The 26962-nt window shown below is 52.7% G+C and overlaps 1 protein-coding gene across 1 annotated transcript in view; it reads left to right on the top strand.

The window, feature by feature from the left end:
• The window catches only part of PRIMA1 (proline rich membrane anchor 1), a 68974-nt gene extending 42012 nt beyond the window's left edge, over positions 1-26962 (top strand). Inside the window, exons 4-5 of the mRNA XM_065906344.1 lie at positions 9406-9535; positions 23811-26962. Of these exons, the coding sequence (XP_065762416.1) occupies positions 9406-9535; positions 23811-23913 (233 nt within the window). The 3' untranslated portion in view covers positions 23914-26962. The remainder of the gene's footprint in view (positions 1-9405; positions 9536-23810) is intronic.

Genomic DNA, 26962 nt, shown 5'->3' with positions numbered 1-26962 from the left:
CCAGCACCCACCCAAGTGAAGTTGGGTGCCTTCATGTGATCACTTTCTGTGTCTCAGTTCCTGCCTCTGGTCCTGAGTTCACCCCCCAAGTGTGCCCTCAACCCCTTCACCCTGCGCTCACTTCATCATACATGCTGGGCAAACCTGGCTTCCCCTCGTCAACTGACGGCAGCTGGGCAAAATGGCCAACCTGGAACTGGACTCTATTTCACATCCCTGGTCCTTTAAGCTCCTCCCTTCCCCAGCCAGTCACTCACCTGCCCTCCTAGAAAACCAGATCACAACTTCTCTGCTCCCCTTGAACACCCATCACCTGTCCTTCATCCTTCTCTCAACTGCTGACCTGCCTCCCTCTTCGCTGAGATGACAGACTCTGTTTGAAGGCAGCCTCCACCGACTCCCACCTGTCAGCCACCCCCTACCTCCCCCTACCTTTCCTCCACGGCACAGCACTCCCCACCTGTGCTCGGGCCGACCCTCCCCTGGATCACACCCACCAGCACACAAACGCTCCACCTCCCGTCTTAGAATCCTTCCCTTCCACCATTTCTCCCCCCAGCTATGGCTGCATGTTGTTTTCCCTTTTGCAACAAAACTCCACCAACAAGCTGTGCACACATGCTGTTTCCCGTTCCTCTCGGCACATTCTCTCCAATATGGCCCCAGTCAAGCTTCTTCCACTGCTCCTGCAAAACCACTTCTATGATGGTCAACGGTGCCACCATGTTGCTCCATCCAGCAGTTAACTCTGAGACACATGGCGCTTGTCCCTCAGCCACAAGTGGGCACAGAGGCGCTGACCATCCCCTCCTCCTCGACGTCCTTCCCTGACTCGGCCACAGGACTCCACCGTGCTTTGGCTGGTACCCCTGCTGGCTTCTCCTCCCGGCCTCCTTGCCTGCCTCCTCCTCTGCTCCTTGGTCTCTTCACGTGGGGCCCCTTGGGGCTCAGGTCTAGACTGTCTGCTCTGCTCTATCCATGCTTTCTCACTTGACGATCTCACGCCATCTCAGGAATTGTGCTGACAATCCCCAAGTGTGTTCCTTCAGCAGAGTTTTTCTTCTCAATCCAGAATTTAGATCCCACTGCTGGGTTGCCTTCTCCCTCACGTGTGTGATGGGAATTTCAGACTTCACCCCCGACCTCCACACCCAGCAAGCCCCTCCTGCCCCAGCTTTTCGCATCCCTCCATGGCAGCTCCATCCTTCTGCGTGCTCAACCTCAAATCCTTCAAGTCATTCTTAACTCTTCTCTGTCTCTAACACTCACATCCAAGTTTTCAGGGACTCTACCTTCCAAACATACTCAGAATCTACCTTTTCTCACCACCTCCAGAGCTGACACCCTCATGAGTCACTGTCAGCTCTCTCCTGGGCTATCAGCAGCATCCTCCCAGCTTCCCACACTCCCCATCACACACACACACGTGTGCGCACGCATACAAACGCACACAGTCTATAGTCTAAACACAGAGTGATTGAGCTGACACATAACTCAGACCTCATCACCCTCTCTCCAGCCCCGCCAGGCACCTCGTTCTTAGTGTAAAAGCTCAAACCCTTCTCACAGCCTCAATCCTGAGCCACCGTTTCCTTTTGTCCTCCCCTTGCCCACGACACACCAGGCCTGCAGTGACCTCAGGACCTTTGCTCTGACTCTTCCCTCAGGTACTGGTGTGATGAACACCTTCACCAAATCCCAGTCTTTGGCCAAAAGTCGCCCGTGGAGGTCACTCTACTTTACACTGTAATCCACCCAGCACCCCAGCCCCCCCAGAGCTGCTCTGTTTGGGGGTAGAGGACATGGCAGTGTCCACGAGAGAAAGAGGCCTGCCTGTTTCCATGCCTCTCCTTCAACAGCGAGGAGACAGTTGTGGAAGCGCCCAGCAGACGTTCCCCCTCATGTCACTGGCCAGAACTGGCCAAGGCCTCCTGAGTTTCCATAAACCAGTGATCTCAGTCTACAGTGAACAAAAACCAGGAATGCTCAGCTGTAACCTCCACAGCCCAGCTGGCGAGAGCAGGAAGGGGGGTCCTGGGCCAGATTTGGGAGGCAGTGGAGACCAGGAATAGGACGGTGGGCAGGGTGATGGACGAGAGAGCAGCCCCAGTACAGCCCTGCTTCCCAAGAACACCGCCTCCTCCCTGCCCTGGACTGGATGCCGGGACCCACGTTCAGGCTGCAGTATCCAACCTGCAGGGTGGAAAGGGAGCGCCGCTGAGTTCTGGAAAAGGTGCGGTGCGGAGGCTCCCCCAGGAGCCAGGGATTCAGACCTTCTGCTGGCTGTTACTGGTCAACCAGGGGCTTCCTGCTCTGAGAACCTCGGGTCTGGGGGAGGCACGAGGAAGACGTGAAAAGGGGGGTCTCTGTGCTGCACCCAAAGCCAGATTGCCATTGGCAGAGGACAGGGGGAAAGACCCCCCGAACTGAGGTGCAAAGGATCGCTATTTTCATGTGGGCCGACTCAAAGGAGACTCCTCCTTTCTCTGTAGAAGTGCAGGCTCATTTCAGGGGTTTGTATAAAGCACCAAGATCTGAGCCTGTATCTGTGGTTTAAAGCCAGGCCACACACTCTGGCATCTTTGGGGAGGAAACGAGCGAGGGCCCCACTCCGAGCTGGCCCAGGCGGGCGGCTGGACGCCCCTGGCACAGGCCTCCCCATGGAGGCTGGGTGCCCATGAATGGAGAGCAGCGGCCTGAGTTGGTCCCTTGTGTCCAGAGACAATGGGCTCTGTGTGGGGGCGGGGCATGAGGGGGGCCCCGCCCTGCGCCCCCTTCCCCCCAGTGGACTTGTGGTCTCTGTCAAGCAACTCAGCAGAGAGCTGGGGGCCCCCGGGCAGTGAAGGGAAAAGACCGTGAAGGAACTGCAAACCCAGGTCCTTCGTGGTCCTTGGGGGCATCACATGAAGCAGGGCTCAGGGAGCCTGAGGCCCAGATCTGCCCCCCACCCCCAGCCTCAGGTCCTCCTTTGTCTGAAGGGTCTGAGGACCAGGTATTGCCATCACACAAGTGTATTAGCAAAGTTCCTGGACCCCTTGCTGTCTTCATGAACCAGATAAAACCAGTGGGTGTTTAGGTGAGCAGACTTGAGGCAGAGCGAGAGAACACATCCTCTTCATTGCTCTTCAGACACTCCATCAACTTGCAGCAGATTCCGAAACTTGATGGACGGGGTCCTCAAGGCCTTCCAGGTGAGCAGGAGAGCATGGACCCAAGAGGGAGCCCACCCAGCCTGAGGGCCAACTGTGCCCCGAGACTGTCCCTTGGATCGACGCTGTGTGGCCCCCTTGGCATCTACTCCCAAAGCCCAGCCCAGCCCCTGACACCCGAGGCTGGCAAGTCCCTGGCCATGTCGTGAGGCTGGTCGTGAGGCTGATTTCAGTTTCCACAGCAAAGGCTGAGTGTGTCCACTGTGGTTTGAGAAGCAGGTTCACAGACCTTAGCCCCTCGAAGGAGACGAGTCTCTGCAGCGGCTGTGATCTGCCTGGTGGGCTGGGAGCTGAGTCGCAGCTCTCTGTGCGGGTCGCACCTCCTCTCCTGGCCATGACCAAGGTCAGCTCCTGGGCATCAGTCAGACACCCTGGCCATGAATCGCCAAACTGTGAAAGTTAGAGACATCTAAGGATGCCCTGCATGCCCGTGGTGTTACCAGCAGGGCCTGGCAGTCAGGCTGCACTCAAGAAATGGGGGGGCCAGGTGAGCAAGGGGCTGGCCTCTGCAGGTGGCCACGTGTGGGTCCAGAGGCCGAGACACGGATAAACCACAGCCTCCACCTCACAATGGTTTCATCACCGACTCAATGAACAAGAGCTCAAGCAAACTCCAGAAAATGCTGAAGGACAAGGAAGCCTGGCGTGCTGCAATCCATGGGGTTGCAGAGTCAGACACAACTGAACAACTGAACCACCACCACAACCTCACAATGGAAACATCAGGTTAAAACAAAGAACACGGCTCTCACTCCCTTCTAGAAATCCTAGAAAAATATCTTTCTGGACTAAGGTTGTTTCCTCCTAATGTGCTGTTCCTTTGATTCATTCGTGCCCCACTTGATTCCTTCCTGTCAATCAGATATCTCCAATGCACAACCGGCGCTGAGGATGATATGGAAGTGGCCTGTCCCAAGTCGAAGGCAAACATGTCCTGAGTTCGCGGTGAGTGCTGTCACAGGCACACCGGGTTCCAGCCCCAGCAGGTCCCTGGCTGTGTCCCCACTGCAGAAGGGGGCCGCAGAAACAGCCTCGGGGGTGGTGCTCAGCAAATGCTGGTGCTCCTCCTGGTTCCCTCAAGAACACTGTCTCCGTCATCCCATTTGATAGTCACAAACACCCCGTGAGGAATACAGGGGAGGCGCTTGAGAGCAGGGGACCTCATGCAGTTCCCCTGTGACACCAGACTTCAGGCAGGTCCACCCACCCCGACAGGAATCTCCTTGGTCTGCTCAGCACCCGTGATGTGTGATCAGATGGGGACATCTGAAGCGACCGCCTCCTAACTGCTTCTTTTCCAGACACTTGTGCAGGCATCTTGGCCTCTTCTCCGTTTCTTTTCCAGCACTCACCCCAGCATGTAATTATCTATTTGTGGGCGGAATTACTTGTGTGCTGTTGGCTCCGTCTGCTCTTCCGGAAGTCCCCTTGGGAGACTCTCATCTGTCTTGCTCCCTCCCAGCCCAACTTCCCTGATGTTCTGAGTGGGCTGGACCGGGGTGGGGAGGGTCTCGCCCTTCCAGGACTGTTATTTGGGACCTGTCTCCCAGCAGTAAGCTAGAGAAGCCATAGAGCTCACCTCCTTCAGATTTTGGGGTTTTGGGAAGAGCTTTTTTTGGCTGTGCCACTTGGCTTGCAGGATCTCAGTTCCCTGACTAGGGATTGAACCTGGGCCATGGCAGGGACAAACTGGAACCGTACCCACGAGGCCACCGGGAACTCACATCTTTTGTTTCTTGTCTCTCAAGGGTCTGCCTTTTGTTACCTTGATGTCCACTATTTGAAAAACCATTTTTATATTTTTGGTATGTTTTTGAGATGTTTCCCAGATGGGGTATAATGGTGCCAAGTCTAGCCCTTGTTACCCCATCTTGGCCAGAAGCAGAAGTCCCGAATATGAGCTCTTAATGATGCATTTCTTGACTGAAAAGACAGCAACTCCATTGATAAAGCGAAACTCGGCCCATGTCGTTCTAAATCGCTCTCTGGATGCCAGCCTCATTATCTTTACAGGCATCAGGAGTGTTTAATGAATGCAGCAGACAAAGCCCCATTGAGTTCCAGGAGAGAGGGTGTCGTGACCCCTGAGATATCATGACAGCTCCTGCCTTTCTGTCTTGTTTGCAGAATCTTGGCTGAGAGCGAGGCGGGTGACAGAGGAGGCAGCGCTCTGGCAGCCTCATGTCTGGGAATTCACACTCTGGTGGCCTCAGCCTCCTCCGTCTGACCACCTGCCTCTCATAAGGCATCACCCCTCTCCCTTGAACCCTGGCGCCAAGTGGCTTCCTCTCCTTGACCACAAATGACCGTGACCTTGCACGTTAGCACTTCTGGGTCTCTTCTCTCGGAGACTGCTGGCTCCTTAAGCGAGGTGATCAGATTTTGGGCAGCTGGCGTTAAGACCTGGGAAGGGCACAGTTGACATCCAATTCATCCTTGTACTCCCAGCTCCCAGCACGCTACCAGGCACTGAGGGTGCTTGTCAGTAAATGTTTGGTGGATGAACAAATGAATGAAAACCTTTATGATTCTATTTTCTTGAATATGAACCTTCAGTCTGCCCACAGGGTAAAGAGTCTTGTCTAGACAGACTGGAAAGCAGGAGAGGCCACACCCAGTGGGAAAGAAGTTTGGGCAGGGGTGGACCTGGCCTCATCCTGGCCCCTGCGAAAGCTGTTTGATGCTGCGCCTCACTCAGTATTTATTTTCTTTTCTGAAGTGACCCCTCCTAGCCTTCCTCTCGGGCTTCTTAGGTGGCGCTGGTGGTAAAGAACCCGCCCGCCAATGCAGGAGACATTAAGAGATAGGGGTTCCATCCCTGGGTCAGGAAGATCCCCTGGAGGAGAACATGACAACCCACTGCAGTCTTCTTGCCTGGAGAATCCCATGGACAGAGGAGCCTGGCGGGCTGCAGTTCATAGGGTCGCATAGAGTCAGACATGACTGAAGCGACTTAGACGCACACACGCAGCCTTCCTCTGACTCCAGCATCCCCTGATTTTCTCTAATATAAAAAGAATGAGTCAAGCAGGGATAAATAAGGATGCATTCTTTGAACACAATAGTTGTTTTCTTGGCAAAATCCACGATTTATATCTTGGACTGTTTCACAGAACACCTCCCTCTTTTCATATCTGGTAGTATTTTTGCCTGGGGTGGTTTCCTCGCATGTAAGCGGTGAGTAACATTCACGCTGCTGAATATTAGCAAGGAACTCTCTGCAGAAGGGCCTTCTCGAACAAACCTTCCTGCTTTCGGCATCAATTGTGCTTGAAGACAGTCAGCAAGAAGCAAATTCTCGCCTCATTAATATCGAATGCAAAGAAAAGAACATCAAGAGAGGCGCTCTGAAATTTAGCATCTGATTCCAAATGAAGTTTAGAATCAACTTGTCCTTCGGTTTCCAGTGGATGAAATTTCTCAACAGGGGCCCTGGTGGGCTTTTGGAGGGACAGTTCTACCACGTGTGGGAGTGTTTGGCTCATTGTTGCTAATATCCATAGTTGTTGGGTGATCAAAAACAGCCCCTCCCACTCCCGCCATCAAAGATTTCCAAGTGCTTCCTGGGGAGGGGTGCTGTCCCCACTGAGCCCACTCTCTGCTAGACGAATGCCCCAGCCTTGGCAACGTTGGGTAAACTGTGGGCCCCTGATGTGAGCATCCCACGGGCTGCAGGCCTGGCCCTGGAGACCGGCCCAGAGGTGTCGCAGCCCAAGGTAGAACTGACAAAAACCAAAATTGCTCCCCTTTGCAGTGAAAATGCAGACCATTTGGGGTTGGGACCCTGTGTATCTGGCTGCTCTCCTGGTTCTCCAGCAATGACCAGTGCTGCAGGCAAGATCTGTGCCCAGTCCCCTGGGGAGACTCAGGCAAGCCAGGGATACCCCACGATGAACGATTTGGGGGAAGGATTTCGTTTGATATTTCACAGAAAAAGCACTGAAGAAGTTCATCATGGGGGAAGTGAGAATCCTTTTGGATTACCTCTCCCTCATTCTACAGGTTGTCTTTTGAATTCTATATTCTCTCTTCTTTTTAATTATTTACTTATCTGGTGGCGTTGGGTCTTAGTTGAAGCATGTGGACTCTTCATTGTGGCGCACAGACTTCTCTAGTTGCAGCTGGCGGGCTTCACTGCACCCCATCATGTAGGATCTTCGTTCCCCAACCAGGGATGGAACCCACCTCCCCTGCAGTCCAGGGCTGATTCTTAACCACTGGACCACCAGGGAAGTCCCTTCCTATCTTTTCAGTGTTAGGGCTTCTAAAGGCCTGTTTTTACCCAGGCTGACAGAGTCATGTGGCTCAGTGACATCCTCGTCCCAGTCAGTTCTTAGGAAACATTTCTGTATCTGCTTGGTCTCAGTGAGGATCTCAGCTCCGCCTCTGGTGACCTTGGTTTCTGTTAATGGAACTTTAGCACCTGGTCCCTGAGAAGCACATAAAGGCTTCCCGGATCTCCTAATCCAGCTGCAACAAAGCCACAAAATCACTCCTTTCTCTGCATCTTTCCTTGTTCCGAACAAGAGTACAAGGGCTTGGGGTAAACAACAGAGCAGTTCCTTACAAAGCTAATCATACACACACCATAGGGCCCAGTGATCCCACTTCTAGTTATTTATCCAAGAGAAATAGGAACATGTCTATACCAAGAAAGCATGTCTATACCCTATTTGTGAATGTTTACAGCAACTTTGTTTACAAAAGTCAAAAGTTGTGAACAGCTTAGGTATTCATCAACAGTTGAACAGGATAAACAAACTGTGGTATACACATATCATGGAATACTGTTCAGCTGTGAAAGAAAGGAACTACTTAAATATCCAACATTGTGGGTGAATCACAAAAACACTGCTACACTGCTAAATAAAGGAAGCAAAAAAAAAAAAAAAAAAAAAACAACCAAAAACCCAGGCACTGCATGATTCTATTTATGTGAGTTTCAAGAACAAGCAAATCTAATCTGTGATTTTAGAAAGCAGAACAGTGGTTGCTTCTGGGGTCAGGACAGACTAGAAGCACAAGGAAGCTTTCTGGGGTGATAATGATATTGTGGGTCATGACAGCGGTTTACACTAGTGTATGTATTTGTCAAAACTGATCAGATGGTACCGTTCAGATGGGTGCATTTCACTATATGTAAATTATACCTTGATGACTGAAACAACAACAATATCATCAGTAATAATATAATAATGAAACCACCCATGGTATCCTTTGGGAAATCATTCACTTATTCCCCACATACTGTTGCGCCCTTCATGGTGCCTATTATTAAATCTAGGGCATAGTTTTGATTCTTTTACATATATTCACATGTCTTGAAGGACTGTCTGGAACTAGTAGTGTCTATGTATCTGTTTGTCCCTCCACCCTCTCCCTCTCCCCTTTTCTCTTTCCCTCACTTTTGCAATTCCAAGCAATTCTTTCCAGTTGGGTGTAGCTCTTCCAAAACCTCTGGGGTAAAGCTATATGATGTCTCTGCTTTTCTCAGAGCAGAGCAAACCGACTTTGTTGCGAGCTTTGTCTGTGTGTGGGTCCCCTCATCCAGCCTGTGCCAAAGGGAAGGACAGGTTCTCCCCCAAGGACTCCATGGACTGAGTAACAAGAAGGGTGGTCCTGCAGCAACCCCTGTCATATGCTTTGTCAATGACTCTTTTCAAATTGCGGCCACTGTGCAGGCTGAGACAGCTACTGGTACCCACCACAGGGACCAAACCCAAGAAGACAGAAAACTTGTCTCTTGCAAAAAAAAAATAATAGCTTAAGAAACTGATGTTGACAGGTCTCCCTTTCTCTCCTCCCTGCCCCCCCCCCCACCCGTGTGCTCTGAGCCCAACTCCTCACTCCCACCTTCAGAGGAAGCAGATTTAATACCCACGCTGAGAGATGTTCTGTTATTTTTCATGGGAAATTAAACCCGACCCTGCTGTCAGTTAGCTCATGCCCAGGAAGGATGGATGGCCCAGGGTGCAGTGCTTAACCCCAGCTCAGAGCACGTCACCTGGCTGGGGGCCAGCCATGACGTCACCTGCCACTGGGTGGGGGTGGGGACGGCAGGACAGGTTGGAGAGGCTTCATCTGGGTGATGGATGGTAGTGAGGCCAGCCTTGGTGTCACCTGTAACGGTTCGCCTCTGACACCAGCTTGGACCCACACATCCAGGGGACACTCAGGCTGCCCCTATCTCTTTCAGCTCCCAACGCTACCTCGTGTCCTGCGGAGGAGAGCTGGTGGTCAGGGCTGGTGATCGTCATCGCGGTATGCTGTGCCTCCCTGCTGTTTCTCACTGTGCTTGTCATCATCTGCTACAAAGCCATCAAGAGGTGAGTGTTCACCCAGCTCAGGAGCCAGACGGGACCCTAACTGGGCTCAGGGCTCCTCCACCCACCTCCATTCGGTTTTGTTTTTTAATAATAAAAATCGTTAAGCATTTAAGCAGCAGAAAGAATGTACAAAGAACACCCACCTACCTTCACCCTGATTCAACAGTTATCAAGATTTGGCTAATATTTACTGTTTTCCTGTTCCTTGTATCTTTTTCTTTGCCAAAGTATTTTAAAGTTTATCTCAGATATTATCCCCCCCATCATTTTAGGGGGTTCTATGAGCATTTGATGAGCACTGATTATACGTCAGGCTGGAGGCAGGATAAAGCTCCTCTACCTGTAAGTGGCAGGCCCCGCTGCCAGGGGCTGACTCCAGGCCTGGGAGGATGGAAATAATTCTTGCAGGGTGGGTGATGAATCCCCTGGAGGGGCAGCATGCTGGTTTGGAGCCGGAACTGGGTTTTGGAATCTGATCGAAATTCAGACTCCAGTTCAAGCTGTGTGATCAGGAGGAAATCACTTTTCTGGCCCTCGGTTTCCCCATCAGTAAAACGGGGATAAAGAATAATTATCTTGCCCCCAGGGAGCGGTGAGATGCCCTCTGTGAATGGTCTGCACAATACGTATACTCAGCAGTGTCTGGTATAAGTGCATGCTCAACAGGAGCTGCACCAGCTTTCACTGTTTCCATAGTGGAAGATAGAAAAAAGATGACAGAGAAGGGAGCAAGGTTCTCTTGGGAGAAGGAGAAGTAGAGATGCCTCAGAGAAGGTCTTCTGTGAATGCTTTGGCCAACTGATGCGAAGAGCTGACCCCCTGGAAAAAGACTCTGATGCTGGAAAGATTGAGGGCAGGAGGAGAAGGGGGCGGTAGAGGATGAGATGGTTGGATACTGACTGTCAACCATCACTGTCCATCACCGACTCAATGGACATGAGTTTGAGCAAACTCCGGGAGATACTGAAGGACAGGGAAGCCTGGCGTGCTGCAGTCCATGGGGTCCCAAAGTCAGAGACAACATAGTGACTGAACAACAAGAAGGCTGGGTTTTGAAGGATGAATAGGAGTGCTCCCAAAGGGTCATGAATGACCCAAGCAGCATATTATCTTTCAGTAACACTTGGAAGGAAAGTTATGACCAACCTAGACAGCATATTAAAAAGCAGAGACATTACTTTGCCAACAAAGGTCCATCTGGTCAAGGCTATGGTTTTTCCAGTGGTCATGGATGGATGTGAGAGTTGGACTATGAGGAAAGCTGAGCGCCAAAGAATTGATGCTTTTGAACTGTGGTGTTGGAGAGGACTCTTGAGAGTCCCTTGGACTGCAAGGAGATCCAACCAGTCCATCCTAAAGGAGATCAGTCCTGGGTGTTCATTGGAAGGACTGATGCTGAAGTTGAAACTCCAGTACTTTGGCCACCTGATGCAAAGAGCTGACTCATTGGAAAAGACCCTGATGCTGGGAGGGATTGGGAGCAGGAGGAGAAGGGGACGACAGAGGATGAGATGGCTGGATGGCATCACCGACTCATTGGGAATGAGTTTGAGTAAACTCCGGGAGTTGGTGATAGACAGGGAGGCATGGCGTGCTGCAATTCATGGGGTCGCAAAGAGTCAGACACGACTGAGCGACTTAACTGAACACTTGCTGTTATTTCTGTTAATTAGCATCTCGCTTTGATGCTTTTGAACTGTGGTGTTGGAGAAGACTCTTGAGAGTCCCTTGGACATCAGGGTGATCAAACCAGTCAAGCCTAAAGGAAATCAATCCTGAATGTTCATTGAAAGGACTGATGCTGAAGCTAAAGTTCCAATACTTTGGCCACCTGATGCGAAGAACTGACTCATTTGAAAAGACCCGAATGCTGGGAAAGATTGAAGGCAGGAGGAGAAGGGGACGACAGAGGATAAGATGATTGGATGGCATCGCCAACTCAATGGACATGGGTTTGAGCAAACTCTGGGAGATGGTAAAGGACAGGGAAGCCTGACGTGCTGCAGTCCATGACTGAGCGACCGAACAACACCACCATCTCACTTTGCATTTCAAACAAGCAGGCACCTTGTTGAGTTGGGGTCTGAAGCTCCATGTTGTTATTGTTGAGGCCTGAGGCCGCGGTTTGACATCCCCTGCGATTACAACACAGTAGCTCTGGTCCCACCCCTCAATTTCCAGCTCTTAGCCTCCTCCCAAACAACAGCCTCCCTGGCCTTGGGGGACGTTCAGTCAGTCAGTTCAGTCGCTCAGTGGGTCAGACTCTTTGCAACCCCATGGACTGCAGCACGCCGGGCTTTGGGGGACGTTAGGGGACAATATAATCAAAAGAGGAACAATAATGTTGCTTGCAAAACACCAGAGAATTTGTTAATATGTTTTTAAGAAATTTTTTTTTTAATTCCCTAAGGCCCAAAGTTTGAGGATCTGTATTGAGCAATCATAAGACCAAAGTTATTTAAACTTTGCCCTTTTAATCAGTTGTTCTATGTGATTTCACTTTAATAATTCAAAAGCGGAAAGAGTAAACCATTAAGTTGAAAGTCTTAAAACCTGCATATGGTCAGGCACCCAGGGAGAAGGGCCTCATCAGGCCAACAGCCGGGACCAGGCAGGAGAGGCAGGAGTCACGTGAACCCTGATGTGGATGAAAAATCGTTTCAGCTGAGAGCCTGCTGCAGTGGGAGGAGGATTTTAAGAAGCAGAGCAAGGCAGGCATTCAAAAGCACCAGGAAGCCCCTGTGATGGGGGTGGGATGGGGAAATGGGGGACGTGGGGGGGTTGGAGATGAGGGTAGAGGGAGGCTGGAGGAAGCCCCAAGCCCGACAAGGGGAAGTGGTTGTCCCACCAGGTGTAGCCGCTGCTGGCCCATGATTCAGTAGACAGAGGGAGCCATTGAAGGTTTTAGGGAAAGTGTTTAAGATCCACCCGGGGCACCATCAGAGAGTGGGGGCACTGCCAGAGAGTGGAGGCACTAGTCCCCTCAAAGACCCCCTTCCCTCAGAGACAGGCGGCATCATCTTTTATTTTAAGATTCTTCTCTTCCCATATAGACCATTACAGAGTAGTGAGTAGAGGTCCCGATGCTATACAGTAGGTCCCTGCATGCTAAGTCGCTTCAGTCATGTCCGACTCTTTGCCACCCTAGGGGCTATAGCCTGCCAGGCTCCTCTGTCCATGCGATTCTCCAGGCAAGAATACTGGAGTGGGTTGCTATGCCCTTCTCCAGGGGATCTTCCCAACCCAGGGATCAAACCCAAGTCTCTTACTGGCACATGGGCTCTTTACCACTCTCGCCACCTGCAAAGCTCTGTAGGTCCTTATTAGTTATCGATTAACATTTTTTCTATAGAAGTGTGTATAATGTCGATCCCAGTCTTCCAATTTATCACTCCAACCCACCTCCTGGTGAGTTTCCCTGGTGGCTCAGTGGTAAGTAATCCACCGGCCAATGCAAAAGAAGCGGGTTTGAGCCCTGGGTCAGGAAGATCCCCTGGAGAAGGAAATGGCAACCCACTCCAGTATTCTTGCCTGGAAAATCCTATGGACAGAGGAGCCTGGCGGGCTACAGTCCATGGAATTGAAAAAGAGACACGACTTAAGCGACTGAGCAGAAACTTATTTAAAAGATGAGGCATGCATCTTTTAGAATTATGGTTTCAAAATGCATCATCTTTTTAATAAACTGAGGCTCTTCCAAAAGATACGCTTCTGCCTCCTCTCTGCTCCAAACCTCTCCTGAAGAAACGGGCTACCTGCTCCAACAGCAGGAGGGCTGGGCGAACCTCACAGGTGAAGCAGCTCACTTGGAGTCTCGGCTCTGTGGCGTGTCCGCCGCGTCTGTCCTGCCGGGCTTTGCTTCCACGGAGCTGGGGGACTCCCGGGAAGGCGAGGGAAGGTATCACCCCACCTCCCGTCAGAGCACCAGAGGAGCCTCCCTCGTCTCCTTCCACGGGCTCTGGGCTCTTGGTTCCCGAGCCTGTCAGCCGTCTGGAAAGACAGACAACTCACCTCAGACGGCTTAGTGGATCCCTCCCGAAGCGTGGATGGGACGCCTTCGGGGGTGTGGGCGGCGCTTCCTCCCCAGGAGTGTGGGCGGGGCTCCAGCCAAAGGAATGGGCGGAGCTCCCTCCAGGGGCCTGGGCAGATCCTGAGAATAATAGAGTTCTTGAAGCATTTCACGAATAACAGAGGTGCAAGCTGTTAGCACCCCCAGGACAGAGGATGGGCGCAGTACCAGGGAAACCTACAGGGCCTGGAGACTCAAAAGAGGGGCTAATCAGCAGGACCTGTGGTTGGAACTGCTGGAGATGCAGCCCTGAAAAACAAGTGGGTGGAGAAAACTCCCCAACCTTTCTCCAGGCTCCCAGCTATCCTGAGGTGCCTCCCATTGGCTGAAACAGGGGAGCCCAGGAGATGCCAGCAAAGGTGTCAGCACCCCAGCCCATGTAGTAAATGGAGCGCAGTCCCCTTTTCTGCCTTGGCGCCAAAATCTGCATCCTCTTCTGGGGCAAGACCCAGCCCTCTGCCAGTCCAGATCCTCACGGTCCAGAGAGGGCGTCCCTGGCGCCCAAAGATGGATAATCAGTGTCAGGAGTGGGTGCTACTCAGGCACCCGAGTGGCCAATGGAGGCAACAGTAAAGTCTGGTAATCCCAGAACCCTCCTGGAAGGTAGCTTGACCTGGAGAAGATGGATCAGCCCCTTGTGGGCTGCGGAAGAAGGAGGCAGCAGAAGTTACACCCAGTGCAGGACAGAAAACGCCCCCTCCCCGCTCCCCCAGCTGACCTCTGTAAGAGATAGCCTGGCCAAGCAGCTGTCTGTGTGCATTTCTCTCCAGAGTAAATGGAGGATTTCTTCCTCTCAATCAATTCTCTTTGGTTAATAATTCATCTGAAACATGCCTTCTCTCTCAGGAAACAAAAGCATTGCATGTCGCTGTGAAACCATTAGAAGGGAAATTCAGTGATAAACCCTGCTTTCTTAAAAAAAACCCTCTCACTGCCTGGAGTCCTAGGGGAGAACTTCCTAGAGATCTTTGTGAATGGCCACAACACAGCCTTTTGGAGCCAGATTGCTTTAAGGATGGTTCTAGAATCAATTGGGATGGAAAGGAGGTGATTCTGCAGATGCCAGCTTGGCTTGGCATGTGGGGTATGGCCTTGGGGAGGGGAGGAAACTGGGGAGCAGATGCAGACAGAGCACCTTCTCCGTGCCCTCTCTAGTCATTGACCTTGATAGCAGGGAGGTTGGGTGTGGTTAGCACTTTCTATATACAGACCCTACTTCCCAGTGGTACCAGTAGGTAAAGAACCCACCTGCCAGTGCAGGAGACATAAGAGACGCCAGTTTGACCCCTAGGTCGGGAAGATCTCCTGGAGGAGGAAATGGTAACCCACTCCAGTATTCTTGCCTGGAGAATCCCATGAGCAGAGGAGCCTGGTTGGGCTACAGTCCACAGGGTCGCAGAGTCAGATACAACTGAAGTGACTTAGTATGCATGCACATACACACACACTCAGTGGATCAAATTTCATCTTGTGACTCAGCAAACATTCCCAATGTCCCAGCTCTGCTGGGTGATAAGGTGCACAGGGGGCATCCAGGTCGGGGGAGCCCAGAGGAAGGGGACCTCACCCAGACCAGGGGCCCTGAGAAGTTTTTTGGAAGAAGATGGGCGTCCCACGTGTTAACCAGTGGGACTAACACATGCAGTGGCCCCCAAGTCCTCTGTCAATAACTCAAATTCTGGAGATTTCCCCACCATGGGAAGCCCACACAGTTTGCATTTCAGTGGCTCATTGCCCTGGCTTTGGCGTGAACAACTTCTTTATCCGCAGGCACAGGATGGTCAGGCCCCAGAGCCCTTGGGTGTTCTGGACGTCATGCTCCATCCAGGCCGCCTCCCCACCCAGAGCCTGGCATGTACCTGTCATCAGACCACAGGACAGCCTGGAGCTGTTAGAAGAACCCAGGACTGGGTGTCCAGCCCCCTGCATTCCATTCCCAGCCCCAGCCCAGTTCAGTGGGTATCACTACCCTCATCTGTAAAGTGGGGGAGCCCTCCTAGTCTCTACCCAGCTCCCTGAGCTTTTGTTTCCCGGCCCTGGGATGTCGGGGGGACCACTGTCACCAGGTCCTTTCGCTGCCAGGTGTGTAAATACTGGGCCGGGTGCCAGGGCTGTGCTTGGCCTGGGCACTCTGGTGGTGGGCGCTTCCAGCACAGCCCCCGGCCTCACTGCCCACACTTCTGCGAGGACACCCACCCCCCCACCCCACCCCTAACAGTTCAGTCACTCAGTCGTGTCTGACCCTTTGCGACCCCATGGACTGCAGCACGCCAGGCCTCCCTGTCCATCACCAATTTCCAGAGGTTACTCAAACTCATGCCCATTGAGTCGGTGATGCCATCCAGCCATTTCATCCTCTGTCATCCCCTTCTCCTCCCGCCTTCAGTCTTTCCCAGCATCAGGGTCTTTTCAAATGAGTCAGCTCTTCGCATCAGATGGCCAAAGTATTGGAGTTTCAGCTTCAACATCAGTCCTTCCAAAGAACACTCAGGACTGATCTCCTTTAAGATGGACTGGTTGGATCTCCTTGCAGTCCAAGGGACTCTCAAGAGCCTTCTCCAACACCACAGTTCAAGAGCTCAATTCTTCAGTGCTCAGCTTTCTTCACAGTCCAACTCTCACATCCATACATGACCACTGGAAAAACCATAGCCTTGACTAGACGAACCTTTGTTGACAAAGTAATATTATTGCAATGAGAGAGTCGTGTCTGGAGGGAAGACCAAGGCTCTGTGAGCAGGGAGGAGGAACCTTGTCCACGGTGAGACAAAGACAAGCTGCAAGGTGCACGGTGTCCACTGCCTGGATAGGGGGGCCAGGGAGCACCCCACAGGCACGAGGACTCCCAAGACTGGGGCTGCTATCCTAGGTGGATTTGTGACCTCCACCCTTCCATGCGGAGAAGAGGCCGGTGTGGCCGAGACATGGCCGCACCCCTCCCAGGCCCTTTCCTGGAGCCAGCCCCACTCCCCAGGCACAGGAAGAGTGCCCCACCTTCTTTGGCCGCGCACAGCGTGGGTCTTGCACCCTCTGCCATCGATTAGCCATTAAGTCACTTGACAGCCATTTCCTTCTAATTTACAGGGTATTGGCTGAAAGACCAATAAAAGGATGTGGAACAGTTTGGCAGACCCTGCAGGCCGCTAATTGCAGACAACGAGCAAGCCTGCAGCTCCTGGGAGCAAGCGGCAGTGTGTGCGCGTGCCCGAGCGTTCCCGGGCACGCGCGTCAGCTTTTTGTGGTCGAATTGCTCCCAGTAGAACAGGCACTTTTGAACACCCAGGTCTGCCTGACCGGCCTTAGGACCCACTGAATGGCACAGACTGCTCACACGAATTTATTGAGCACCTACTGTGTGCTGGGGCCTAAACTAGGCGTTGGGGATGTGGTGATAAGCAAGCCTGAGTTCCTGTTCACCACCCCCCCCCAAATGGGGGAAGCAGATCAAACATATACACACCAGCAAATTAATAAACGAACTGTTTTAAAAGGCTATGAGTGCTATGAAGAGGAAAAAAAACCTCAGGGTAATGGGGGAGAGGAAGTGAAGGGGTGAATGCGAGGTTGCTTTCTCCATCCCAAGTGTCAGTAGTGTCATCCGTGCCCCTTGCAGGGTCTTTATGGTTGGAAAGTATGGTTAGGGCTTTGAATGTTCATTATCACTTTTTAATTCAATTTTTATTTTACCAAAGCAATATATGCAAGTAACTAAAAAAGTAAAATGAGTCTCAGCCTATTAAGAAAACCAGCAGCCCCCGATTGTCCCTCTTTTTCCCCCAAATCTCATTCGTAAGAGGCAACCACTTTTTAAAAAATATTAATTTACTTATTATTTGGCAGTGTCAGGTCTCAGTTGTGGCACATGGTCTCTCCAGGTATGGCCCGGGTTTGATTGCTCCATGGCAGGTGGGATCTTAGTTCCCCAATCAGGGATTGAACCCACGTCCCCTACATTGCAAGGTGAATTCTTAACCACTGGACCACCAGGGAAGTCTCAATCAAAGGCAACCACTTTTGAGTGTTAGTTGTTTCTTCTGGTATTTCCCTAAGTGATATGGATACTCTACATTTTCTGTTAACTTTAAACATTATCCACTGATTTTTCACTATAGAAGGTACAAGATTTACAAACCTAATACTACTCTGAAATGTATAATACAAAACACCTACCCTCTTCCCAACTACTTCCTCTAGGTACCTCCAATGAGGGGATCAATGATCACCCAAGGTCCCCTCCGTATGACAATGTATAAATATTGTTCACAGCTGAGTCATGTAGTGTACTATGATTAGTTTCCTTCTCTGGAGTTAGCAGTGCCTTCTCCCAATATGGTCAGGTGCGTTAGGTGATCAATTTGTCAGTTCCGTGTTTGTCTTGGAGATTCCGTCCTCCTCTGCAGGTGAATGGTGGCTCTCTGGACTTGATCTGCAGCCATTGGGCTATCGTTGTCTTCAGCAGCTTTCAAAGCCTCCCCTCTGGGAACTTGTCACACTCAGCTCTCTCCCTCTCCATCTCCCATTCCAGTTCTTCGTTTCTTCAGCTTGACTTCATCATGGAAGATTTTTCCAAGATCTTTCCTGAATCATAGACTCAATAGCAGATCAAGCAGTGAAGTTAGTTTTCTTTTTAGGATTTACATTACTTTGGGAGCTTTGGGGTGGCCCCGCAGAGGGTTAGCTCTTATTGAGTGTGTGACAAGTTGAGAAGCCATGGTTCCCCGGGGAGCTGGGAGACTGTGGAGGAGGGCAAGAGAGATCCCTGTGTTGTCTGAGCCAGAATAAGCCCCCATGATCATAGGAGGAAGCTGTGGCTCAGGTCACAGAGGTTTCCAGCCTTCTTCTCTCATTCTTTGAGGATTCAGGGAACTTCCCTCCTGGCTTCCAGCTGAGCCCTTACTGCTCAGTCAAGACCCAGCTCAAACACATCTCCCCAGTCATGGTGCCCTGGGCTGGGGTGGATCTTTCTTTCTCACCAAGTTCTTTGAGTTGTAGCTCTCCCTGGATTTGTGTTTCTGCTTGCTGCCCTAGGTCAGTTAAAAACATTTGGTGTTTGCATGTTCGTGTGCTCGAGTGGGTGAGTGGCTGTGCACACACACACACACACACACACACACACACACACACGCGCGCACACACACACACGCACACACACACACACACACACATCCTGTCTCACCCTTGTTGTCTCTCTCCGCCACCTGCCTGGCGTGTACCTGCCAGGTAGTAACTCTTCCATGACTTTCCGTGTCATGAATGGAAGCTTGTTTGTGTAGATTTGAGAAATTCCACCTTTAAAACTGACTCAGACAGTAAAGAATCTACCTGCAATGCAGGAAATCCAGGTTCGATCCCTAGATTGGGAAGATTTCCCGGAGAAGGAAATGGCAACCCACTCCAGTATTCTTGCCTGGAGAATCCCATAGACAGAGGAGCCTGGCAGGCTACAGTCCATGGGGTCGCAAAATTTGGACATGAGTGAGCAACTAACATCCCTCTCCAAGGGTCCTGCGTGCTGTGATAGGTGATGAAATTCCCTCCCGGCAGTAGGAGGCAGGTTGCGAGGGCCAGTTGCTCTGTCTGCCTCGGATCCTCTGTGCAGTGGGGCTGTGGAGTCCAGTGCTGGCAAATGGGAGACTCAGACGAGTCTTTGCTTCTTAGACCTTTTTATCCCCAACAAACTCCATTCTCCTGGAACTCAGCTTTCCAGATACACTGGGTCAAGGTCATGGGGTAGGGTAAAGGGACAGATAGCAATTCCTCATACAAGGAGTCCTCGATGGCTCCCACTGCACTCAGAATAAGATCCAGAGGCCTTGTCCTGCCAGCCGGGTCCCAAGAAGGACCCGGTCCCAGAACCACTGCAGCATCATCTTTCAACAGGCTCAGCAGACATGGCTGAACATGGAAACCCTGGGCAGGGGTGGGGGCAGGGGCAGTGAACACAGGGGGCTCGACTGAGTGTGGGGCTGTTCATAACCATATGCCTGGCTCATCTTCCCTGGTGATGGCAGAGGATTAGGGGCGAGAAATGGGGTGCTGCTTCTCATTGTCAGGGGACGCCCTCAGTGGCCCAGAAAGGCTTTCTTTTTTTTTTTTGGTTTCTAGACCCAGATTTGGAGAAATCTGTGGTGTACAGAGGCATCTCATGGTGGAATTCTGTGTATGTGAGCATGCATGGATGTGTGTGTGTGCATATGTATGCATGTGTGTATAGGCATGTATGAGTGTATATGTGCATGCATGTGTGCATGTGTGTTATTGAATGTGTATATGGGCATGGATGTGTGTGTGGTATGATGTGGTATGTGTGTATGTGTGTGTGCTGGGGGTGGGCCATGGGGAGAATAAATACCTTTGGAAGAGGAAGTCTGAGACCTTTAACCTCCCGTCGCTTAGAACAGACCCTCCATGGGCTGCGGGACACAGGAGACAAGCCAGCAGCCTCCACTCTCAGGGTCTCAGAGCTGTTCTTTGCCTCCAGCTCCCCCCACCCCCCACAGAGCGGGGGGCTGAGGGGGGAACCCATCACAACACTGTCAGCAGGAACCAGAAGGGGGTCCTGGCTCTCCCTGCCCAGGCATTCTGCTGGCGGTGAGCCGTCAGGGCCGCCCTCCAAGCAGAGAACATGGAGCACCCAGGGTGGGAGTTTTCTCAAGGTGGGAGACCCTGCCCTGCAACATTTGGGAATTGGACATGGAGCCAAGGAAAATCTCACTTCCCTTTTTCTTGGTTTTAGGAACCAGGCCATGTAGGCAGCCGTGTGTGCCCAGCTTTTCCTGCACCCAGGCAGAAGGGCCTTTCTCTGGTTTAGCAGGAACCAGAGGTGGCTCACAGGGGGCCGGGCTGGGTCCCCACCAGCCCCCCTAGCACTCAGGAGCCCCCCGGGGTGCATACTAGGTAGGAAGTCTCTGCAGACTGGAGACCACTGGCAACAGGAGCAGCTGTGCACTGACCCCTTTCCAGCTGTATCATACTGAGAACTAACATGCACTTATGGAGCACTTACTGTATGCCAGATGCTCCTTGAGGGGCTTGACATGCATTAACATATTTAATCCTCCCCATAGGTCTATGAAATGGACCCCGTTATTGTGCCCATTTTATAGACCAGGAAACCGAGGCATGGTGAGGTTAAGTGACTTGTTCATGGTTACACAGCTAGAAGGTGGGAGAGCTGGGTTTAGTGAGCCAGACGTCTGCTTCCCAGCCCTTCCGCAGCGTCACCCTGAAGTGCTATGCTGAGAGAGAGGTTGGGGATGGGGGTAGGTGTTCAAGGCAGAGCCTTGTCCTGCTGTAGGTAAAACTCCAGTGTCCACCAGGCTCCAGTGAATCATGGAAGGGCTTCGGGGAGTGGGCTGGGGCAGCAGCCCAGGGAGCAGAGTGGCTGACAACTCAGCTCCATGGGGGAGGGGAGCAGACCAAGTGTGCTTCTCAGGAGAGCCCTTGGGACAGCCCATTCTCCCCTCACCACGCCCAGGCTCCTGAACTGCTCCTGAGAGGTGCTGCGCTAGCCAAAAGTTGCCCTCTTTGCTGGATGGAGCCCCCACTGAGACCCCCTTTCCTGTCTGGGAAGCTGGCTGAGCCATTGAGAAGGCCCTGGGACTCTCTCCTGGTCCTGACCCCAGTGTCCCTCCAGCCACCGTCCCCTCCACCCAAGTCCCAGGAATGGGGGTCTCGCAGCCAGCAGCCTGGCTTTAGATATGTCTCCTCTCCTCATGGCGGAAGGAATCCTGCTCATTTCCTACCCCCTCCCTAAAAAGGGCTGAACTCTCTGCCCTCCAGGCTCTACCCATCTCCCTTTAAGTTCCAGGACCCCTTCATCTTGGCATTATCTACCCTCAAAGGCTCTTAAGCCTCATCTCCCCTGTCCTTATCCATTTTAGTTGATTTTTCAGACCTAGCCTAAGACAATATTTATTAGGGAGAAAAGCAGAAAAATCTTTGGGCCCAGAGATTTTTGGGGGGAGAGGGGGCAGAGATTTTTTACTTTATTTTCTGGAATTCTGCTTCTGATGAAATCCCTCTGTATTGATGATAAATTTAGGAATGTCAGTTAAGTCCCTCAGGGGCCTTGTGTTGGGGGCCACACGGGATCTCACTGTAAGAAAATGCACCCCCCAACCCCCAATTTTCAGGTCAGGTAGAACTCACTGAGTCAGAATCAAACCCACACAGCAAGGTCAGAAGTGCTTGAGGCCCCTGGAAAGGGATAGGTGGGAGGGAGGAAGGGTAAGAGAAACAGAAGGAGAAAGGCCTAGGGGAGAGGGAGACTCAGAGCCTCTCATTTCCAGGAGCCCATCACAAACAAGGCAACTCTTCTGAGCCTTTTCTGAGTTCCAGGAAGTGTCTGTGAGCATCTATAGAAATGGGATTTGGGGGACCCTAGAACACAGCATGTGCTGGGTTAAAGCAAAATGAGACAGCTTATGGGAGCAGAGTCTTGAGAACTTAGGGGGATCTCCAAGAGGAGGGTGGAGGAGGGCCTTCCCAAGGTGATTGGACCACAGGGCCCGTTTGGGGATGGAGGGTGGGGGAGACCCGCTTTATCATCAGTAGCAGCAGAATGGTGATTCAGTAGAAAGACGTCTGGGTCAAGACATGGTAGGAGTGAGTGGTGCTCCAAGCCCCACCACGTACAGGTTGGGGAGGGTTGGTCATCGGGCAAGTCACAGCTCTCCCAAAGCCTCAGCTTCCCTATGAAATGAATCTCGCAACTTCAGGCCTGGCTTCTTCAGGGGACCATTGTGAGAGGGGACAAGAAAATGTGTGGCTGCTCATCATGTTGCCTCTGAACAGGCCTGATAGTCCCGTCCCCATGAAACTACTGATAACCACCTCACACACGCTCCCTCCCCTAAACTAATCGCCAACAACCTTATCCCATAGGCATCAAGCTGTCTGCCTACCAGTCCTCCCGCTGGGTTTGGGGAGGCACTAGGGACATTTGAGAAGGCAGAAGCAATCAATCCCTAGGCTTTCAACGATGACCTAAACATTCAGTTTAGACAACACACAATGAAGGCCAGTTCAGGCTCAGCCCCAATGTTTTTGGGGATACAGGAGGTGACTGAGCTGCCACCTCTTGGGCCTCAGGTCCACCCAGGAGACAGCAGGATTGTGCCATGGGGTCGGGCTACACAGCATGTATGGTGTGGACCCATCAGGAGGCTGTGGTCACTCAGGCCTGGGGCTAGGAGCTGAAGCCCTCCTGAATGACCAAGAGAGGAGGTGGGCTCTGAGCCAGGCCAGAAAGCAGTGCTGCGAATTCAGAGTCTCAGCAAGGGAGCATAAGCCTTCTCAAAGTTTCCCTCCCAGCCTTCCCCATGCCCGGCGTGCCTAGGAGGAATGGCTCCTGGGGTTAATGGGCCTTTGGAATGAGCTTCCAGTGATGTGACGTGAAGTGTTTGAGAACCATGGGTGTGCACTGATTTAGTTTGGACATTCACCATCACTGTCACCACTGTCTCCCTCCCTGCCATCACCATGATGATCACTGCCATCCACTATACCACCGTTTCTGTTACCGCTGTCATCACCACCATCCACCACCATCACCATCACTATCAACACCACCACCCACTCCACCACCAGCATTACCATCACTGTCATCACCACCATCAACTCTACCATCATCACCACCACCACCTTCATTATTATCACCACCATCTCCACTCACCATCACCATTGCCTTTACCATCCTTGCCACCACCCCATCATCTCCATCCCCACCGCATCCACCACCATGACCAGCAACAGCACTGCCACCACCCACTTCATCACATTTTCCTCTTGCCTTTGACCACCCAGAGATAAGACTACAAAGCCCAACCACGAGCACCTCGCCTCTTTTAACCCTCTGCACCCCAAATATTCGTCTTCATGTCTATTTGCTCATATCAAAGAGATCAACCAAAGGCTGACCAGAAAGCATACCAAGCTGAGCATACATCGTGGTTTGTCCAGAACAGTTCTAAGTCACACCTATTTTCCCTGCTTTGTTATTCACTATGTCTGGTTGCTTGACACAGTTATATGTTCACCCTATAACATAAGACCACAAGGACTAGCACCCCAAGGATGCTGACCTGGACCAGAGCCTGGTGGGGTAACTGGGAGGGTAAGATACACCCCCACCAGCCGCTGATAACTAATGGATGTCCCTGCCTCCCCCTCCTTTGCCTTCCCCACTCCTCCACCTGCCCCCAGGAAACCCCTGAGAAAAGAGGAGAACGGCACTGGCGTTGCTGAGTACCCTATGACTTCCTCGCAGAGCAGCAAAGGGGTGGACGCCAACAGCGCCGTGGTGTGAGTCTGTAGGCCCTGGACTGCTGGCCAGAGGGACACCTTGGTGGCACTGGTGGACGCGGGAAAGCGGGTGGACACGAGCTGACACTGGGCTTCCCCAGGACTTCATCGCCTTGCAGGCTTCGAGCCTCCCAAAGGAGAAAGCCTCCTTTGCCCAGCCTCGCCCCTTGGTCAGCCCACGGCACAGATGCTGCGGACACCAGGCTGAGCCAGGCTCACCGGCGGGCAGCCTCCGGGGTGGTGCCGCCATCTGAGGCCCCGTGTCTCTTCCTCCTCTGTGTCTGATCCACGGACAGCCCCCCGGCTGGTGCCTAAAGCACACACACTTGAGAAGGCCGGGAGCCTGTCTGCGGGGGCGAAGAAGTGCCCCCGCCCCTTTCGCCTAAAGGAGACCTCCCCTCCCCACCAGGAAGCCCGCCTGCTTCTTCCCTGACCACGCCGTTCCCGACAGAAGCCATGGGCGCAGCCACGAGACGTCCCCGTTCAAAGGTGCTCCCACCCATCTTCCTACCGCCCCGTCATTGTCTCAGTCTACATACAGGGCCTGCCTTCTCCCTCCCACCTCCATCACACCCAGGGTCCCTGGCTCCTGACTCCCCACCACGGGGGACTGTGCGCCCCGCCTGCGGAGTCCAGACTGAGCCGAGAGGCCTGGTCACACCCCCGGGTGGGGTCTGACCGTCCAGGGCAAAACGACGCCCTGAACCCCAGGCCTGGGGCCCCGGAAGGACGGGGGCCACTATGCCTGTCCTCAGACTCACTCCCACGTCTGACCCTTAGAGGAGCCGACGCTTCCCTGTGAGCCAGGCCCTGCCTTCCCCCGGCAGAGGCCACCCCCGTGCCAAACCCACCACCGGCGCTCCGGCCCGGACCCACCGGCCTGGCGCTGGGCTCTGAACGCTCCCTGAGGCCTGGTACTCAGACCCTCCCCGGAGAGCCCCCAGGCCTGCCGTCATCCTGAGGGAGCCCGCATGCTTCTATGGGCGCCTTGAATGTCCTCTGTGCTCTGAAAGTGCTGAGTCCTCCGGAGTGGTTGGTGGACGAAGGGAAGGAAAGGAGATGGGAAGAGAGGGACCCTCCAGGCCTGGTGACCCCCATCTACTGGCCGAGTGACCCCCACCTGCCTGTTTCGCTGGCGGCCAGTCACCCTGTGGGCACATCACTGGGGCCCCGGAGACAGCAGCCTTGCGGTTTTGCACTCCCGGAGGGCTGGGAGGACACTTCTGGGGCCCTGGCTCCCTCACCCTCCACGCACTTGCTGAGAGGAACCCGTCACAGCCAGGGCTCCGCTCTCTGGCCATGTAGGGTCTGAGCCGGGGACCCTGCCTACCTCCCAGACCACAAGTGTCAGTTGTTCTCTGGAGGGCGTTTGGGCCACAGGTGAGACTCTCACATCCAGGGGAGACTGACAGCCTGAAAACCAATCCCCGTTTGGGCTGAACCTTGAAACATCTATCGTCCGGGAGCCCTGGTGCCCACGGAGGCATCTGTGTGCCGAGAGCAGGGGAGAAGGTGAACGCGCCGCGACCTTGGCCCAGGTCCTGTCGCCAGGTCAGTGGGTGCAGGCTGAGGACAGGCCCCGGGCAGAGCCCCCCAGGAAGGCTCTTCCCCCGCTCAGTGCTCCCCGCGTGAGGACTGGCTTCTGCTCTCCCTGTGTGCCTTAGCACGGGGCCCCCTGTGGCCTTCCTCCCTGCCCCACCCAGTGCGGACTTGACGGTTCGTGCCCTCCACTTGCCAAGGATGCAGAGCTGAGTGACAAGCAGGCCAGCGGCTGTGGGCCCCTCAGCAGGACAGACCCCGTCCCAGCGTGCTTTCCTCGCTGCCTGTGGCTCCTGCTGATCCCCTGCCTGTCCCCTGAGCAGACACCCAGGCAGGACCCCAGCCCGACGCACACACTTTCCTGGTCCAGGAGTGATGGGAGAGCATCTGTGACCAGAGGGAAGAATCCTGGCTGAGTGGTCGTGGAGTCCTGGGCAGTCAGTCTGGGGGGACATCGAGGGAAGCAGGGCACACTCCAGCTTTTGCAGAAGCCCATTGATCCCACCTTCCCCAGCCTGGGCTTAAACCTGAGTGGTTCAGATTTTGCAATTAACGTAATCCTCCAGCCCCAGCCAGGCTCCCCATCAGGATTCCCAGAAAACCATCAGTCCTTCACTCTGGAGCCAGTATCCACTTCCCTGGGGACACACAGCCTAGGCTCCGTGAAAAGCTAACGTTTGCACATAAACCCCCCAAATTGGGTTTGTCAAATCTCCTCTCACCCACTTAGTGAAAACTAAGACCCCAGTTTTTAAAAGAGAATTCACTTGAGAACAAACCCAGAACCAGCCATTTGGAAGACAGCCCTCACGGGTGCAGGGAGAGAGCCCCCTGTGGATTTTCAGCTTAAGCAACAGAAGATCCATAAAACCACCCAACCTGGTATTTGAGCTTAAACTTAAATTTCAGGAATATATCTTCAGCCCTTAAACACGGACCAATCCTCAGGCTACTCTGAACCTTTGAGAACAACAGGCACATTCCTTTTCTGCATTTTCTCAAATAGATATTTTTCGACCGTCTCCTGTCAAGCCCAGCTTTAGAATGGCATATAGGATCTTCCAGAGGTTTCAGGTGTTCCTTAGATGCTTCTAAAGCAAGTTTTGGAAGAAAGACTAATAGCTGTAAAAATAGACATATATATTATATATAGTTATATATATTTAAAGAGATATCTATCTATCTATATATATATAATTACTGTACTCTCCGAATCTGTACAAAGTATGATTTCAACAGCCCAGGTAGTGTGCGATATCTAATGCATGAATGTAAATACCCTGAGACCTGCCTTCCTCACGGTTGCTAAGAGTGCACAGGAAGATGGCTCCTGTTCCCAGTTCTGTCTCAATGGACCAATACACACGTCGGTGCCCTCCTGTCCGCCAACGAGCCTCTGATGTCGACTCTGTGCTGAGATGTTTTGCAGGAAGCAGGACAGGCAGCGTGAGGGGTGGGCTACATGCTACTTAGAGGAAGAAAGCACCATGCCTTTTTATTTTCAATAAAAATAT

This window comes from Muntiacus reevesi, chromosome 15, assembly GCF_963930625.1.
Source record: "Muntiacus reevesi chromosome 15, mMunRee1.1, whole genome shotgun sequence".
Taxonomy (NCBI): Eukaryota; Metazoa; Chordata; class Mammalia; order Artiodactyla; family Cervidae; genus Muntiacus; species Muntiacus reevesi.
The sequence above is the reverse complement of the archived record's forward strand: the minus strand, read 5'-3'. Positions and strand labels throughout refer to the sequence as shown.